Source organism: Eubalaena glacialis, chromosome 14 (genome assembly GCF_028564815.1).
Source record: "Eubalaena glacialis isolate mEubGla1 chromosome 14, mEubGla1.1.hap2.+ XY, whole genome shotgun sequence".
Classification (NCBI taxonomy): domain Eukaryota; kingdom Metazoa; phylum Chordata; class Mammalia; order Artiodactyla; family Balaenidae; genus Eubalaena; species Eubalaena glacialis.
In genome coordinates this window covers 91,925,757-91,942,718 of record NC_083729.1, presented here as the reverse complement: position 1 = coordinate 91,942,718, position 16,962 = coordinate 91,925,757, and the positions used below count along the sequence as shown (strand labels likewise).

General features: G+C 46.6%; 1 protein-coding gene across 3 annotated transcripts; it reads right to left on the bottom strand.

Annotated features, from left to right (window-relative positions):
• Positions 1-6,629: 6,629 nt before the first annotated feature.
• On the bottom strand, positions 6,630-16,445 carry C14H2orf49 (chromosome 14 C2orf49 homolog). Of its 3 annotated transcripts, XM_061210788.1 has the most exons (6): positions 16,308-16,434; positions 13,887-14,053; positions 12,035-12,178; positions 10,743-11,124; positions 8,288-8,362; positions 6,630-7,892 (listed from the first exon to the last, which is right to left on the bottom strand). In XM_061210788.1, exons 1-5 carry the CDS (start codon positions 16,407-16,409, stop codon positions 8,306-8,308), a joined length of 852 nt encoding a protein of 283 aa, XP_061066771.1. In that variant the 5' UTR covers positions 16,410-16,434; the 3' UTR covers positions 6,630-7,892; positions 8,288-8,305. The 3 variants fall into 3 exon arrangements, with proteins under 3 accessions (XP_061066771.1, XP_061066770.1, XP_061066772.1); XM_061210787.1 differs by lacking the exon at positions 6,630-7,892 and having other exon boundaries at positions 7,908-8,362; XM_061210789.1 differs by lacking the exons at positions 6,630-7,892; positions 12,035-12,178 and having other exon boundaries at positions 7,908-8,362; positions 16,308-16,445.
• Between the last annotated feature and the right edge of the window lie 517 nt (positions 16,446-16,962).

The following is a 16,962-nucleotide window of genomic DNA, read 5'->3' as shown; positions in this document are numbered from 1 at the left end:
CAGAGGCCAGGGTTTGGGACCAGCAGCCTCTGGAAAGTGAGATGGAAAATTCTAGAAAAGACAGCCCCAAGATATGTGTGTGAAATCCCTACAAATCTCTGGCTGAACCACCGGACTCCAAGCAGCCCAGCCAAGCCTCAAAGAACTGACTTCTTTGAGGAGGAACTTCTGGATGGTGGTGTGCACCACCATCAGCCCAGGTCAGCTGGGCTCAGCTGACCCTCTGCCCAGTGAAACAACCCTTTAGCTGGGGAAACTGTATACAAACTAAATAACGTAAAGTCTCTGAAAATGTTCCTAGAGGCATACAGCACACGGAGAAACATTTATTCAGGAAAGTCGACTGCATGTTAACGAGACCAGTGAAGTCTGTGGCATTTGAGCCCCAGCTGATCCCACCCTACCCCCACTCCCCAGTGTCACGTGACAGAAGCTCTGCTCCAGGTTGGTGCTGCCCGGAAGGGAAGGGCTCCTATGGTCGAGGGCCCTGCCCCAGGGGTGACAGGCTGAGAATTCCGGGGCTCCAACCTCTCATGGGGTGAAGGTTCCAAACTCAGAGGGGCAGTCTGAGAAGACCAGGGGCTACCAGCCCCGCCCCCCACTTCCCCAGCACCTACCTGGGAGAAGGAGTGCTAACTCTAGGAGAAGCCAACACTGTCCAGCCCCAGGGGGGAGGCAGGCTCTGTGAACCTCTGCAGGAGGGCACTATCTCGTACCAAGAATGGAGAAATCTGCCAGAGGGGACTGTCAAAAACAACAGAGATCTTGGTGGCAAGCAGTCAAGAGGGGGCTGGTGGCTCCACGATACTAATAGCAAAAAGCAAAATGGCAGGCAGGTCCGAAGTTTAACTGAAAGAACTGGGGAAAGAGTTGAGAAGAGCGGTCCTGGGATCCCACTTAGCCCTGGGGGCCAGGAGGCTGTGGGCATGGGCTGGGCTGCCTCCACCCACTCAAGAGCAGTCAGAGTGGGACGTGAACAGACTTGAAAGCATTCTCCAAGCCACACCAGCTCCTCAGCAAAGGGCAGAGGTCTTACTAGCTCAAGGTGCTTACACAGACCCTCCAACCAAACACTGCTGAACGTGTGTTATAAACACGTTCAAAGAGGGACTTCCCTGACGGCACAGTGGTTAAGAATCCGCCTGCTGATGCAGGGGACACAGGTTCGATCCCTGGTGCAGGAAGATCCCACATGATGCAGAGTAACTAATCCTGTGTGCCACAACTACTGAGCCTGTGCTCTAGAGCCCACGAGCCACAACTACTGAGCCCTCGTGCCACAACTACGGAAGCCCGCATGCCTAGAGCCTGTGCTCCGCAACAAGAGAAGCCACCACAATGAGAAGCCCACGCACCGCAATTAAGAGTAGCCCCTGCTCGCCGCAACTGGAGAAAGCCCTTGCACAGCAATGAAGACCCAACACAGACAAAAAACCAAAAAAAACCCCAAAAAACATGCTCAAAGAACTGAAGGAAACCACATTTACAGAACTGAAGGAATGTGCGTGAGAACAATCACTCATCAGACAGAGAATAACCAAAAAGGAGATAAACATGATAAAAAAGAATCAAGTGGAAATTCGGTAGTGGAAAAGTATATTAGCCAGAATGAAGAAATTCACTAGAGGGGTCAATAGTAGATTTGAGTTGGGAGAAGATAAAAAATCAGTGAACTTCAAGATGGATCAACAAAGATTATGAAACTGAAAAACAGAGAAGAATAAAGGAAAATGAACAGAGAAATGTGGACATCACTAAATGAACCAACATATGCGTAATGGGAACACCAGGGAGAAGAGAGAAAAGGCACAGAAAAAATATTTAAGAATTAATGGCCAGAAACTTCCCCCCGGTTCAATGAAAAACATTCATCTAAAAATACACATCCAGGACTTCCCCGATGGTCCAGTGGTTGGGACTCTGCACTTCCACTGCAGGGGGCACAGGTTCGATCCCTGGTTGGGGAACTAAGATCCGGCATGCTGTAAGATCCCTGGTTGGGGAACAGCCAAAAATATAAAATAAAAAAATAAAAACACACATCCAAGAAGCATGACAAACTCAAAGTAGGAAAAATGCAAAGATATCCATACCCAGACACATCACAGTCAAAATGTTGAAAGCCAAAGATAAAAGGAAAAATCTTGAAAGTGAACCAAGGTTTGAGCTGTCACACCCACCTCTGGTCCCACCACACACAGAACTTGCCTCTGCCTATCCTGCACCTACCCACCTACCCTCTATCAGTGGAATCATTACAATGCACAATATTTCTGACTGGCTCTAAAATAATACAGTTCTTTGATAATCCTTTACATTAAGCAAGACTTCTATCAAATTGTGAAATAAAACACATACATAAAACACATACATAAAAGTGCATAAGATGAATGTTAGCAGGTAAAACTACACTATGGAGATAGAAGTCAGAAACATTCTGTGTATCGTTGGCCCACAGGCTAAATCCTGCCTACCACCCGTTTTCTTAAAAATTTATACTGGAACACAGCCATGGCCATTCATTTATGTACTGCATGGCCCACGAAGCCTAAAATTTTTACTATCTGACCCTTTACAGAAAGTTTGCCAACCTTGCTCTGTATCTTGATCTGGACAGTGTTTTTTTATATACATATATTCATAAATACATATATATGTAGATTCACTGAGCTGTATAAGACTTTTAAAGTCATAGTATTTTATGATATCTCAATCAAAATAAAAAAAATTTTAAACATGTTACACTTTTTACAGTTTCTGTACTGAAGTCATTTTAAAGCTTGTCTTCTTTAAACACAGCAAGCCACTTGCTTGATCTCACCTGATTATTCTAACACATGACAGCTGTGCGTCACTCTCTCCCACCTGATGCTTCTCCCTACCCCTGAAGTGACTTCCTCCCAGAGTACAGTATGAAAAGGGGGAAAAAGACAAACTGGATTAAGCTAACAGATAGCACCTCAGCCAGGAGACCAAGATTCACCTCAAAAGTAGTAGGTCATGTTGATAGTATGTACCCTTTATATGTGATGAAAGTGGCACTTTACCTCTGTGATCTTTCCCCCAAAACCCATAACCCTAGCCTAATCATGAGAAACACATGGGACAAATTCAAACAGAGGAACATTCTACAAAATATCTAACCAGTTAGCCTCAAAACTGTGAAAATTTAAAAAGAGTCTGAGAAACTGTCACAGCCAAGGAATTACAATGACTAAATGTAAGGTGGTATCCTGGGACAGAAAAAGGACATTAGGTAAAAACTAAGGACATCTGGGGACTTCCCTGGTGGCGCATTGGTGAAGAATCCACCTGCCAATGCAGGGGACACGGGTTCGAGCCCTGGTCCGGGAAGATCCCACATGCCGTGGAGCAACTAAGCCCGTGTGCCACAACTACTGAGCCTGTGCTCTAGAGCCTGCGAGCCACAACTACTGAGCCCGTGCGCCACAACTACTGAAGCCCATGCGCCTAGAGCCTGTGCTGTGCAACAAGAGAGGCCACCACAGTGAGAAGCCCCGCGCACCGCAAAGAAGAGTAGCCCCCGCTCGCCGCAACTAGAGAAAAGCCCGTGCACAGCAGTGAAGAACCAACGCAGCCAAAAATAAATAAATAAATAAATAAATTAGAAAACAAAACAGAACTAAGGACATCTGAATAAAGCTATGGACTTTAGCCCATAATAACGTATCAATACTGATGGATTTCAACACATATACCACACTAACGTATAGCAGTAACAGGGGAAACTGGGTGTGTAGTATATGGAAACTCTCTGTACTATCTTGGTGATTTTTCCATAAATCTAAAACTTACCCAAAATAAAAGGTTTATTTAAAAAAATTATATAGCAAGGCAGAATAGATATAACAGAAGGTTTAGCTAGATGATGGTGTTTTTATATTCATGAAAAATATCTTTTACCTTAACTGGTATTTTAGTCTCTCCTAAGGCTTAATTATTAGCCGTATTTTTAAAATGAATATTTTAATTCAAATATGCTAAAACAAAAACAAAAACTTAGATAATTTTACTAGATACAAAAATGTTTAGGGCTATTATATATACTTATTGCACTAGTCTTATTTCAGTCTTCTGATTAAACTGAACGCTTGGTTAAGTCTGAACACAGTTAACAAAGAGCTTCCAATTGCTCTCAGAATCAAATCCGAAGTCCTTACACGGCCCGTTTAAGTCCTGTGTGATCTGGCTCCTGCCCCCCTGCTTTGGGGTCATTTCACACTAGCCTCCCCACTCTCTCACTGACCCTAGCCACACCAGCCTTTCTGCCATGAAATCCTGTCCAGCCTCAGGGCTCCACTCTGCCCCTGGCTGGCATCTGAGTTATCCAGGGCTAGGAGCAAAGCACCCCAACACCTAGTGGCTTCGTACACTCCTCACTCTGCCCCCTCGTGACTCTAAGTCAGCTGCCTGGGCTGGTCTCACCTGGCGGCAAGTGGGGAAGGGTGACAAGCAGTCCCAGGTCTGGGGTTAGTGCTGGCTGCGGGCTGGGACACGTTTCTCCGGCAGGCTTTTCCCACGGCTGCCTGCCGCAGGGCTCCAAGAGCGAGAAGCAGTGGTTTGATCAAGGCAAACTACCAGGCCAGCCCACACCCAGCGGTGGGACGCGGACCCCGCCTTTGATGGCAGGAGCAATAAAGACCACGCAGCCCTTTAAAACCCACCGCGAACAGGACGCTCTTCCCGAAAGCTTTCCCAAACCGCCTTCCCTAACCACTCCTCACCCTCCCCCCATCCCTCAACTGTTTGATGACTGATTTTCTTCCCGTCATTACGATTATCCATCATTCGCTGAGCAGGAACTTACTAACTCACGTCTTTACCTTTTCTGCCACAATGGGGAAGACAACCAAGGTCAGCACCGACAGCACAGAGCACGTGAGCCAGCAGAGGGCACTTCCGTAAAAAACCATCTAAATGGAAATGAGATTTTTTCGTCTCTTCTGTCCAGACAAAAAATGAAAGATCTACTTTCAAGTTCAAGGTAGAAAGTTACCTGAGGCTTTTCCAAGTTAATTAGTTAATTTAGAGCTTCAGTCTCCAACAGTAAGATACCAGTAAAAAATATTAACTTTTTCAAGATCACTCCAAACACAAATAACCCCTCGACCGAATCTCTGGTCAGTCCCCCCCCCCCCCCCCCGGGCAGGAAAGCTTCCACAGGACAGGTTCGGGGGACGGCGTCTCCATCCCACGAAGTGCAGTGGCCGCCAGCGAGTCAGCCGTGCAGCAGGCTGCCCTGGCGACCCAGCACCTCCCGCAGGCCCAAGGCGTGGCCGGACTGTTGGCACCAGGGCGGAGCCCAGCTGATCTGGGTACAGGAGGCTGTACATAAAGAATAAATAAACTTTTTGACATAGTTTAGTGAAATAGAGATCAAATCACTACAGAGTGTGTTTCCATTTTATTTTTTTTGTGAATGAGAGACCTACTCAATAATTTTATTCCTTTTATTTAAATAAGGATAAGGCTCCTTAAAAGACTTTTTACATACAAAAATGTACATTACAAGGTTAAACTTTCTGTACCGAATTACAAAACCTGCACAAGCATTTAATAAAAGAGCACACTTAAGAACGTTTTAACCATTTTGGAGCCTCAGAATTACTGAGGTCCCACAGTAGTAAACAAAGGAAGCTCTTACATACATATGATTTAATCCACTGGCAGTTTCACTTAATGTAAGTTTTTAATAGGTTGTTGCTATTAAATGAGTCTCTAGATCAGTTTTAGAATCACCTCTCAAAACTTAAGTTAACCAAAACACTCTTTCAAGCAATAACTGCAATCCTGAAGAATTTTAATACTAGCAGAAATATTACAGCCTCACAGCAGTAGTTGAGCCAGCCTTGCAGAGTGCCTGGCAGCCGCCCAGATCAGTGAGTGGGCCCTGGTAAACCGCCCCGCCTCCAGAGCCACTGCGGCCACTCAGCGCCTGGTGCTGCAGGGCCTTGAGACTCGCAGACCCCTGCAGCAGCGTCTGTGGTCCTCAAGAAGCACGGGGCTCGCCTAGCTCCAGCCCCAGCGACAAGCGGGCCGAGCAATGCGACTTGTAAACCTAAGCCTGGAGCTCAGGATCTACAGGGTGAAGGAGAAGGGGCAGAGCAAGTGCACTGTGGGAGGGGAGAGTAAGAAAAAGGAAAACAGGGCACAAAGAGGGGGAGGAAGAAAAGAACGAGACCACCTGCTAAGGGCAGGAAGTGGACACATGCCTATTCCCCGGGAGCCACCTGACTCGACCGACTGCCCTTCGCTGACCCCAGGAAGGAATCCAAGCAACCAGATCAGCCCACGTTAGGGGGCGAGGGGTAGTCCAGGTGTGCGCCGTGCACATCAAGGCCTTGGAAGCTCTCAAGCCCACAAAGCACCACCTCGGGTCCCTATCACCGCCCACGGAGCTGTGTCCGCGCCCCGCGAGGAGGCCTAGCGCTCGGACGTCAGCGTACGTGACACGCAGCACGGGGCTGAGGCTTCCCCACTTTTCAAACTCAAACTAGCTCAAAATATGCTGCTGTGTGAGCACTGATTCTGAATGTTCACAATATAAACTTCAATTTGAAGCAACAATGTTACACAGTTCAGCTGTTATTACCAACCTACTCTGTAAGTTAAATATACAAATTAAAAACTAATTTTATTGAGTAACTAAACACAAGTTTCCACTGACTTAAAACTGTCAAATGGCTAAATCTCTCTTAACTAAGAGAGAAACGCAGATGGAAGCAGAAGAGACAACAGAATGTAGAATATAATTTGTCATTCTACCCTGAAATCTGCACTTTTAAAATCTCCCTTAACACACAGTTGTGTATAGGATTATGGCTGTCCTTTAACAATATTCCAAATATCAGCCCTGCAGAAAACCAAACATTTAACAATTTAGCATAACATTAACAACTTATGCCACACTCAGTGTCTTTCAGTTTCGTCTTACGGGTATGGATTTATCGTCTGGATAAAGGCAGAAAGGCTAAAAACTGTAGGGTTAAAGTTTTAGTACAGTACTTACCTGCAAGGCTGAATTAATTTTTTGTAAGGCTATTCAATAGCTGAACTAAAATGCTTGTTTTAACATATCAAAAAAGGAATGGATTGCTCTAAAAAGTGTTGAAAGGCAAACCCCATTCAAAGATCAGTCGTACAAGGGAAGAGTATAAAGTATCCTTGGCCTTGGTTAGAAATACACAGCAGAAGTGGACACCAGAACTCGTGAACGTGAGGGCTACCCTATCTCCCCGCTGACTTCTGCTACACAACTGGAGTGACACCACTTAACACCAACGAAACCTCGGCGGTGCCTCCGTGGGTGCTGGCCCCTGCCCCCGTGCTGCTCTCTCGTGACCTCCGACTCAGCAACCCCCCTTCTGCCGACTGCACGTCGCGCTGAGTTCCCCTCACTGCCAGGCTTCCTGGATTCTCAGGTTCTAGAATTCTACCCGCCCTTCCTATCCTGTAAGCTTTCTGCCATCAGGTACCACCTCTAAAGTGATTACTTCCCCTGAAGAGTTTGAAGTCGGCCTCATCTGGAAAAGATTAAGCTCCCAGGAGACAGTGAAACCAGAGCTGAGAGGGAGGTCAGAGCCACCATGAGAAGAGGAGCAGGGCTGCCACGTGACAGGAGCGTCCAAGGGGTGGGCCGGTCTACTCACAAGAAACCAATTCACAATAAAAGGGAAGGAGCAATAGCAAGCGCCCGTTTCCCTTTCGAGTTTATGGAAAGAGGCACCACGAGCACTTGAAGAACAGCAATGTCATCTGTATATTCCTAACAGTTTATTGGCAGCACTACTAACACGCTTTCCATGGGGAACCTTGAGGAGGAGTTTGGCAGAATCCACTAGAATGTTGCGATGAACTGTTATTTTCTTTTGCTTGGGAAAAGAAATGAAAATTGTGAACTTCTAAAATATCCGAGTTTAAAAAACCTCAAATTTCCCCAAAGACCAAAAGAGACTAATGCGAATAATTCCTAAAATTCATCAAATGCTTTATACCACACTTGCAGCTAAGTATTTGAGTAGGGCCAATATAAATGACTTATACTAAACCATTTGTTTAAAAAGAAATTCTTTCCTAATAGGAGCATGAAAGGCAAGATTTGTTCCCCCCAAAGGAAGGAGAAGGAGGGAAAAAGGAAAGGAAAGGACTTTATTATTTTGAACCTAATTTAAACCTCTTAAGAAAATTCCACAATAATCAGGATCTCTGTAAATACTGTCAGTAAATGTGAACTTGTTTGAAAAACTACAGTTACAGTTATATTTACATTTTTGGAAACTTTCCTTCACGGCCATGTAACATGCTGTATCTTCCTCTTTGCTTCTGGGGGCTTCAGGTTATTCTGAAAAGACATGGAGAAGAAGTCAGTTTACACTTGCAGAAATGTCAGAGAATACCCAAAAGGCACATTTTAAACCACCAAGCTTGACCACTGATGCAGAAACAGTGGGGCACTGCTGCCATCTGGTGGGGAAGGCGAGGAAAGAAGGTGAGCCCCGGGCTCCCGCTTTGCCAGCTGTGGTTCTCAGATGTTTACCCTGCAGACTCACCCACGGTAAAGCTGACCAACTGACCAACATGTCCAGGCCTGGGCCCTATCGCAGAACCGACTCAGTCAGCACCCACGGGAGGTGGCTGGGACGAGGCTCCGACTCGGGCCAGGTTTTCTGGAAGCCCCTCGAGGTGACCTCAGGCACATTCGGAGTTGAGAACCACTGACTGCTCCAGACCTGCTTCCTCCCTGCCGAGCCCATCTCCTCCCAACCTCACAATCTAAGACCTTAATACAAGATTTAAAAGAGAAAAAAATCACACCTCTGAAACCGTAAAAGCTTTCTGAGTAGAAAAATGCTTTCCAAGAGACTGGGGAAAAAAAAAATCCTCGAAGCTCACTCTTATCCCAATATTCAAGGTCTGGACTGCTCTTCCCGCTCGTTTCCGACACCCCCTCCTCGTCCCCCAGGAGTGACGGAATGAGGGCAGAGGCAGCGTGGTGCCGTCCGCTGAGGCCACACAGACCTGGATTCAAACCGCGGGCCGGCCACTTACTGACTCTGGAACCTGCACAAGGTTATTTAAATTATTCAAGCTTCTTTCCCCTCATCTGTGAAATGGGAAAAGCTACTGTACCTTCTTCACAGGGTTGCTGAAAGGAGTCAATGAAGAACTAACACAAGAACTTTGGGCGGCTCAGATACAGAGCAGCTTTCTTTTTCCAGGGTCTGCTATTTTAGTTTAGTTCTGTTTTGTTTTTTAATTAATTAATTAATTTAATTTTTGGCTGTGTTGGGTCTTCGTTGCTGTGCACGGGCTTTCTCTAGTTGCGGTGAGCGGGGGCTACTCTTCGTTGCGGTGCGCGGGCTTCTCATTGCAGTGGCTCCTCTTGTTGCGGAGCACGGGCTCTAGGCGCACGGGCTTCAGTAGTTAATGCTCGCGGGCTCTAGAGCGCAGGCTCAGTAGTTGTGGCACGTGGGCTCTAGAGCGCAGGCTCAGTAGTTGTGGCTCGCGGGCTCTAGAGCGCAGGCTCAGTAGCTGTGGCGCACGGGCTTAGTTGCTCCGCGGCATGTGGGATCTTCCTGGACCAGGGCTTGAATCCGTGTCGCCTGCATTGGCAGGCGGATTCTTAACCACTGTGCCACCAGGGAAGCCCCGGGTCTGCTATTTTAGAAGGTCTGAACCACTCAGAGTTTTGCTCCCTTTGACACGCAACTTGAAGATGATAATAAAGCCAAAGTATACTTACAGGAATGCTATGGACGGAATGTTTGTGTCCCCTCAAAATTCTTGTGTTGAAACCTAATCTCCGACGTGATGGTACCTGGAGGTGGGGCCTTTGGGAGGCGCTTATGTCATGAGGGTGGAGCCTCATGAAGGGGATTAGTGCCCCCATAAGGGACCCCAGGGAGCTCCCCTGCCCCTTCTGCCATGTGAGGACACAGTGAAAAGCAGCTGACTCTGAGCCAGGAAGTGGACCCTCACCAGACACTGAATCTGCCAGCGCCTTGATTTTGGACTTCCAGCCTCCAGAACTGTAGGAAATAAGTGTTTATTGTTTGAGCCACCCAGTCAATGGTAATTTTTGTTATACCAGCCTGAATGAACTAAAATAAGGAATAAAAGCTATAAAACTGCTGGATGTTTAAAAGTGAAATCACTTTTCTGAGAAGACTATGGGAAGATCAAATATATATAGATATGTAAAATCTCATAATTAAACTCAAAATAAACCATGTTATCTATAGAAATCTGCCGTACGAAATCCAAGCATCCAAATGGTAAGTCTACTAGAGCGTAACAGAGGAGACTCCATCCTTCTAAAGATAGGTACATGTGAGGGGTAGGGGAGGCAACGGGTAAATCCTAGAGATTCTGGTGTGATTTTAAGGTAAGTGCAAAACAGACTTAAGGTCAAGCTCTAAAATGCTACTTCATAAATGCGCGACCCTGGACAACTGAGTTAACGTTCTAAGCCTTGCTAACAAGGGACTATTTCTCTCTTTTAGTTCCAAGATAGTTAAAGGATCTAAGTGAGAAAAATCTAGGAAAAGGGCCTAAGAGACACTCTCTTTACACATTTTAAGCAGAAATAAACTGAGTGCACTTTAAGAAACATTAGCTTATCATCATGGATTCCAGGGCTCAAACACACGAGAAATGAGATGTACAAGTGAGACGGATCACTGACGGGCTGGAGAACGATTGCATCTCCTGTCCACACTCACCGCGGCCTCGGCCTCGGCCTCCTCCTTGGGAGCGGCTCGCTTTAACTTCACCGGAGTAGTTCCTACAGGCGACAAAGGCGGCGACTTCACGGGGCCGGAAGGACTTTTCCTATGCATTAAGTCATGGTTCTGTTTAGTGTCATTATTACTGTGTTCCATTCTATTGTTCGTAGGCAAATTGGAAGACAAAATTAGGGGTGAAACACCTGAAGAGGAATCTGACAATTTTCGAAAGGCATTACTGGTAGCGCCGGCCTGAGGCCGGGACTTGAGTCGGTCATTGTCTCTGTTCTCGCTCTTCTTCACTTTTATGCTTGTACTTGTTGAACTCCCGTCAAACACGATGAGGGGTCTTTTCCGAAACCCGTCTGCGGTGCTACTCCTGAAATCGGAGAGATGTGTCATGAAAAATACCCTCTGGACAGCAAACCACTTCCCTGGGACTCAAAGGTAAAACAATGACCGAAAAAGATTTATTGATAAGACTAATCTATTCTAAGTAGGACTACTGGAAGTAGGGCTACCAGAAGTGCAGTTTTCTATGTTTACTTTAAGTGAAATGATAATTTTCCAGTGCTTTTAAGTTTAAAATATTTATTGACAAAAATTTAAAGTTACCTTTCATGTATACACAGTTATTTTTAAAGCATCAATCCACCAACTAACCCCAAAACTTAAAACAGGATTTCCTAGTAACAAAAAAAATTTTTTTTTTAATTTTTAAAAATCACCATCCTATTGATAGGGTTATCTTACCCATGTATCAATGATTATTTAGAAAGGAAATAGACTATAAAACTATACTAAACTACCAAAATGGCAGTCTACAGACAATGGGACAGGACATCCTACTCCATTCATTAAAGGTCTTTAAAGCCACGGCATCTTCGAAACTAACTGTAACTGTAACATCTGTATAATTTTAAGTTTATAACTTGGCAAGTCTTCACATTTAGCTTCCGAAAACCTAACTGCCACTCTTAATCATAAAGATTAATAATAAAAGCATTCATTTGTTCATTATTAATTATACCTCAAATGAAACATAGATTTGTTTATTTGAAATAAACATGTGAAAAGGACTTGAGTCGTCAGGAAGGACACTTGGGCTTTGCCGCTCAGGGGCCAGCAGCACCAGCGCCATCTCGGGAGCTCGAAAGAATCGCAGCAGCTGGGGCTGTGATCTGTACTGAGAGTCTGCATTTTAGCCAGACCCTAGGTGACGGGCCAAACTCACCAATTCTTAGGCCACCAGCGAACACCATTTGGTAGAAGATGAAAAACAAGCTCACCGTCCACCCACCGCCACCTCCGAGGGCAACAGACAGCAGGACTGAGGGCAGGACTCTCCAGCTGGGGAGAGGTCAGCCTGACTCAGGAGCACGCTGAAGTTTGAGAAGCACTGCACCAGAGAGCCGGGCCTGGCGTGGTGTGCCCTGGGGGACATCACAGCACCTCTGGAGCTCAGCTCCTCCGGGGAAAGTCACAAGCAATTCAAAAAGGCCTGATGGTCTCTTAGATCCTTCCAGCTTTAATGCTCTGATTTGAGAGCCAAACTGTGGTGTTTACAAACAGTCAAAGATCCTTTCCAAAATGATATAGAGGAATTAAGAGGGATTACCATAGGAAGTAAAACATAACAGTATTGAAAGCTTTGCTTACGACAATGTGCCTGAATGTGCAGGTCAAGAAGAAAATACTTTCTTAATAAGAGTCACCAAAAATAACTTAAAGGTGCACACAGCATAATCCACAGATTCACAACAGTCTACACTCACACACGGCCTGTAGCCATCGAGTTAAAATGATGCTCACCCTGAACTGAACGTGTTCCTGACAACAGTGAGACTGTACCCACGTCTATGCTCCGGAAGACTGTACACAGATGAGCACACACGTTACGTTCTTCAGCTGTTCTCAGACTTGGGGAGCAATCTCCCTACCAGTCATGAATTCTTCTTTGTACCTAGAGGTTAAAGCCACTAACTCAGCGCTAGCGTTCTCCTCACCCAGCCCTCTCACTCCATCTCCTCCCACTTTCTCTAGTGCACTGCCTGTGACAGTAAGGCTCTAAAAAGAAATTCAGCAATTAATCAATAGCACCCACTTGTGATAAACAGACACTAGAAAAAAAATTATTAGCCCATTTAGGGATCTTAGGATACTTGGTCCTCACTAACCAACTACACTGATTAGTTAAATGTAACTTTCTTTATAAAAGGAAATTCACTTGCTTGTGGTTTTATGAAAAATTTTCTGGAATTTAAAACTTTGAAATAGTGTACCTGAAGCTACACGACCATCTCTTCATTTCTATTTTATTCAAAGACCTCGGAGTCTTATCTGACTCCACTTTTTTTCTGACAATTCAACAAATCTTATTGGCTCTGCCTCCAAAACACATCCAGACCCCAACCGCTTCTTACCAAGTCCACTACCTCAGTCAAAGTCACTGCCATCTGCTGCTAGGATTACAGCACAACCCCTTAAGTGGTTTCCCCATTCCCCTCCCCCAACCTTAAATCATTTCTCAGTACAGCAGCCAAAGTAAACCTCTTAAAATGTACATCAGATGATGTCCTCACTCCGCTCAAAATTCTCCGATGGCTTCTCATCTCAGAGCAAAGCCAAGGTTCTTACAACGACTGACAACCTCCTGCACTCACCCCTGTGCACCTCCTTCCCTGCTCTGCCTTTGATGCTCCCTGCCCAGCCTGATGGCCTCTGGGTTGTTCCTGGCACATCGTGTGGACACACTCCTGACCAGGTTCTCAGGTTCGGCCTGGGACGCTGGCTTGCCCTCTACTTTCTACAGGTCTCTCTACTGAAATGTCACTTTTCAGTGAAGTTGTTCCTGGCCACTTTACGTAAAATTGTCATCCCTTTCCCTGTTTCACTTTTCCCTTAGTATTTACCACAAGGTAGCATACCTTGTATTTTACTTAACTTTTTTATTGTGTTTCTCCCAATTGAAATATGAGCAAGGAATTCTGTCCGTCTTATTCATGCTACAGCACAGCACCTGGTGCTCAATAAGCAGTAGCTGAGTCAACACTGTTTACCTAAGTTTATCTGCGGAAAAAAGAAAAGCAAAACTGTTTAGTCATATAAGATAAGACGACAACCAGAACGACGCAAAAGTACCTTTTCGTCTCATCTTTTATCTCATGTTGTTCTCTTTTCTTTTCCATCACTTTCCCCCATCTATTCTTTGGCAAATCTCTCTGCGGCAGTGGTATTGCATGCTGAACATAAAGATCGGTAAGACTGTCTTTGTTTACTCTCATGTCATTTTCAACAGTTATGTTCTTCTGTAGAAAAGGAAACAAAAGTAATTTCAAAACAACATCTCTCACTTTAATAACTAACCAATTGCCTACCTAACAGGGTAAGACATGACTGCTTAAATTACAAGTATAAAACCATTTTCACGTTTAGACACATGCCTAACATTCTATATGATACTGCAAGAAACAGTATTATAGGGCTTCCCTGGTGGCGCAGTGGTTGAGAATCTGCCTGCCAATGCAGGGGACACGGGTTCGAGCCCTGGTCTGGGAGGATCCCACATGCCGCGGAGCGACTAGGCCCGTGAGCCACAATTGCTGAGCCTGCGCGTCTGGAGCCTGTGCTCCGCAACAAGAGAGGCCGCGATAGTGAGAGGCCCGCGCACCGCGATGAAGAGTGGCCCCCACTTGCCGCAACTAGAGAAAGCCCTCGCGCGGAGACGAAGACCCAACACAGCCCAAAATAAATAAATAAATAAAATTAAAAAAAAAACAGTATTATAAAGACGCTAAACTCTTCAAATTTTGGCTCAGCTTCATCTTAAAGACAGTGGTCATATGTCCTCAGTGCGACAAGGACAGCTGTCCACACTGCTCAGCCCACACAGGAGGCATAAAGACCATTTCCAGTAGCAGCATCTTAACCTATGAACAAAACTGAGAATGAGGGACCTTCTGGGGAGACCAGACAAAAGAAAACAAACAATGATAACAATTACTACATCCTGTCAAAAAGTTATCTAGAGTGTTACTATCATGATCAGATTAGCGGGCTGGAGGTCTCACCCTGTATATTATTCCCCATGTTTCCCTAATAGTGCTTCTTAAACTGAAGGCCACCACCCAGACTTGAATGGCCCTATGGACGGAAGCTGCACTCCCCTTCCTGATGATGGTCCTGGTAACAGCACACACCAGAACAAGCGGCCCCTCATGTCTGCACCAGTCCTTTCAGGGGCTCCCGGTCATCGTCCAACTATCCCTCTCTGCATCACCTCACTTCCCGATTTACTCTCAACAGAAAACATATGGCAGAAGGCATAGGAGCAGTTACGGACAGAGTTGGATTTAGGAAGGAAAATAAGGATGGAAAGGAGATTGTGGGCTCAACAATTCAGAAAGGCTTGGAAACGTTTGTGTTTAGAACTGACAGAACAAATCCAATCAGCCCTCTGATAAATTGATCCCCTTTCTTTTTGTTCTTCAAAATTTAAAAGCACAAACTTTACTTCTTTTATTTCTTATACTGGACCATTCTTTATTATCAATTTTCACCTGTACTCACTCAGAAGAATGGGGAAACGCTAGGGATTCTCTTGGACAACATTCCTACAGAATCCACAGACACCTTAGTTAGGGAAGCACTGCCCCAGGACAGTGGTTCTCAAACTGTGGTCTCTGGACCAGCGGCAAGAACTCGTTAAAAATGGCAATTTCCAGGCCACACCCCAAACTACTGAACCTGAAACTCTGGATATGGAGCCCAGCAGTCTGTGTTTTCACAAGCTCCGGGGTGACTGTGACTTACCTAAAAAGTTTGAGAACCACAGGTAAGAAAGGTAACTGACATCCCTAAAATAATCTACTTAGCAGGGGAGCTTGAGGAAACCAGAGAAAGAGTACCGAGGGGGAAAAACACAAGGAAAACAACAAAACATGCTACTTAAACCCCTCCAAAAGCTTTCAGTAATTCTCTACCACTTTAAGCAAAACTCATCACTTCTTTGGTCTTATTTCTCTTCTGCTATCAGAGGCCACACCAGCTGAAAAAGAGCAAACGCTGCACTGAGAGCCAGTTCGCCTGTCTGCACCATCTACCGACGGTGTGACCTCACAGAAGTAATGCCACTTCTCTGGGACTCAGTTTCCCCATCTTTGAACGCGGTGAGAGTGGAGAACAGTCGATTTCTCCGATGCCCTCCAGCCCTGGCAGGCGGGGACCGCCACCCGTCATTTCCGTTCTTCTACGACCTACCCCTCTCTTCGGAGGCCCTTGCTTACATCCAGGCCGCGGGGGTCTCCTGGACTCCCCTTTCCGAGCCATCAGGACCCAAAAACGTAAGTCCTAACTCCCGGGAGTTCCTGATATTCTAAGGACATCTCTCTCCCGGACAGGGTAGTGAGGAGACCCGGCCGGTCCGAGCGGGGCGGAGAGAGGCTCGACCCGGCGGCAGGCGCGCCGGCGGCGGGTGTGTCCGGCGCCGCCGAGGACTCCCCGGGGCGAGCTCAAGTCCCAGCGCCTCCCCCAAGCAGGCCCGCCCGCCCCGGCGCGCCGCACCTGCTCCAGGGTGAGGAGAAGGAACTCCTGTGACAGCAGCTCCGGGTGCAGCAGCAGCTCCGAATCGGCGCAGCTGCGACCGCCCACATCCCCCGCCATCATCGTCGCCAGGAGACCCCGGCCGGCTACCCACAAGGCCCCGCGAGGAAGCGCCCCGGAAGTGACGTCCCAGCCGGCGCGGCGGCTTCGGGTGCGCCGTCACTCTGGGTGCGCCGCCCGTCCCGTTCCGCCTCTCAGGGTCGGCTGGGGTGCCGAATGGGCTCTCGCCGGGGAATACCCCCGGGGGCGAAAGAAGTGAAAGGTCTTTCTGCCGAGGAAACGATTGGCGTTTCCAGTCTGGCGGGAAGAGAGGGAAAGGCGAAGTTCACGGAGCGGTCCATGATTGGTCGCGCCCGGTCGCGCCTCCTGTGACGTCAGGGGCAGAGACCAATGGGAGCCCCAGGACGGCCTCGCGGGAAGACGGCGCGGGAGGCAGATAGACGTTATCCTAAATATGGCGTGGGTAGCGTCTCGGGTTTCTTTTTTTAACCGTTTTATTGTTTGTTTCTTAATCCTCCTTCAATATGATGTAAGGCCAGAGGGTTTAATTCCCTGAAACCCCACCGCCTGGCACATAGTAGGCACTCAAGTATTTGTTCCCTGAAATAATACTCGG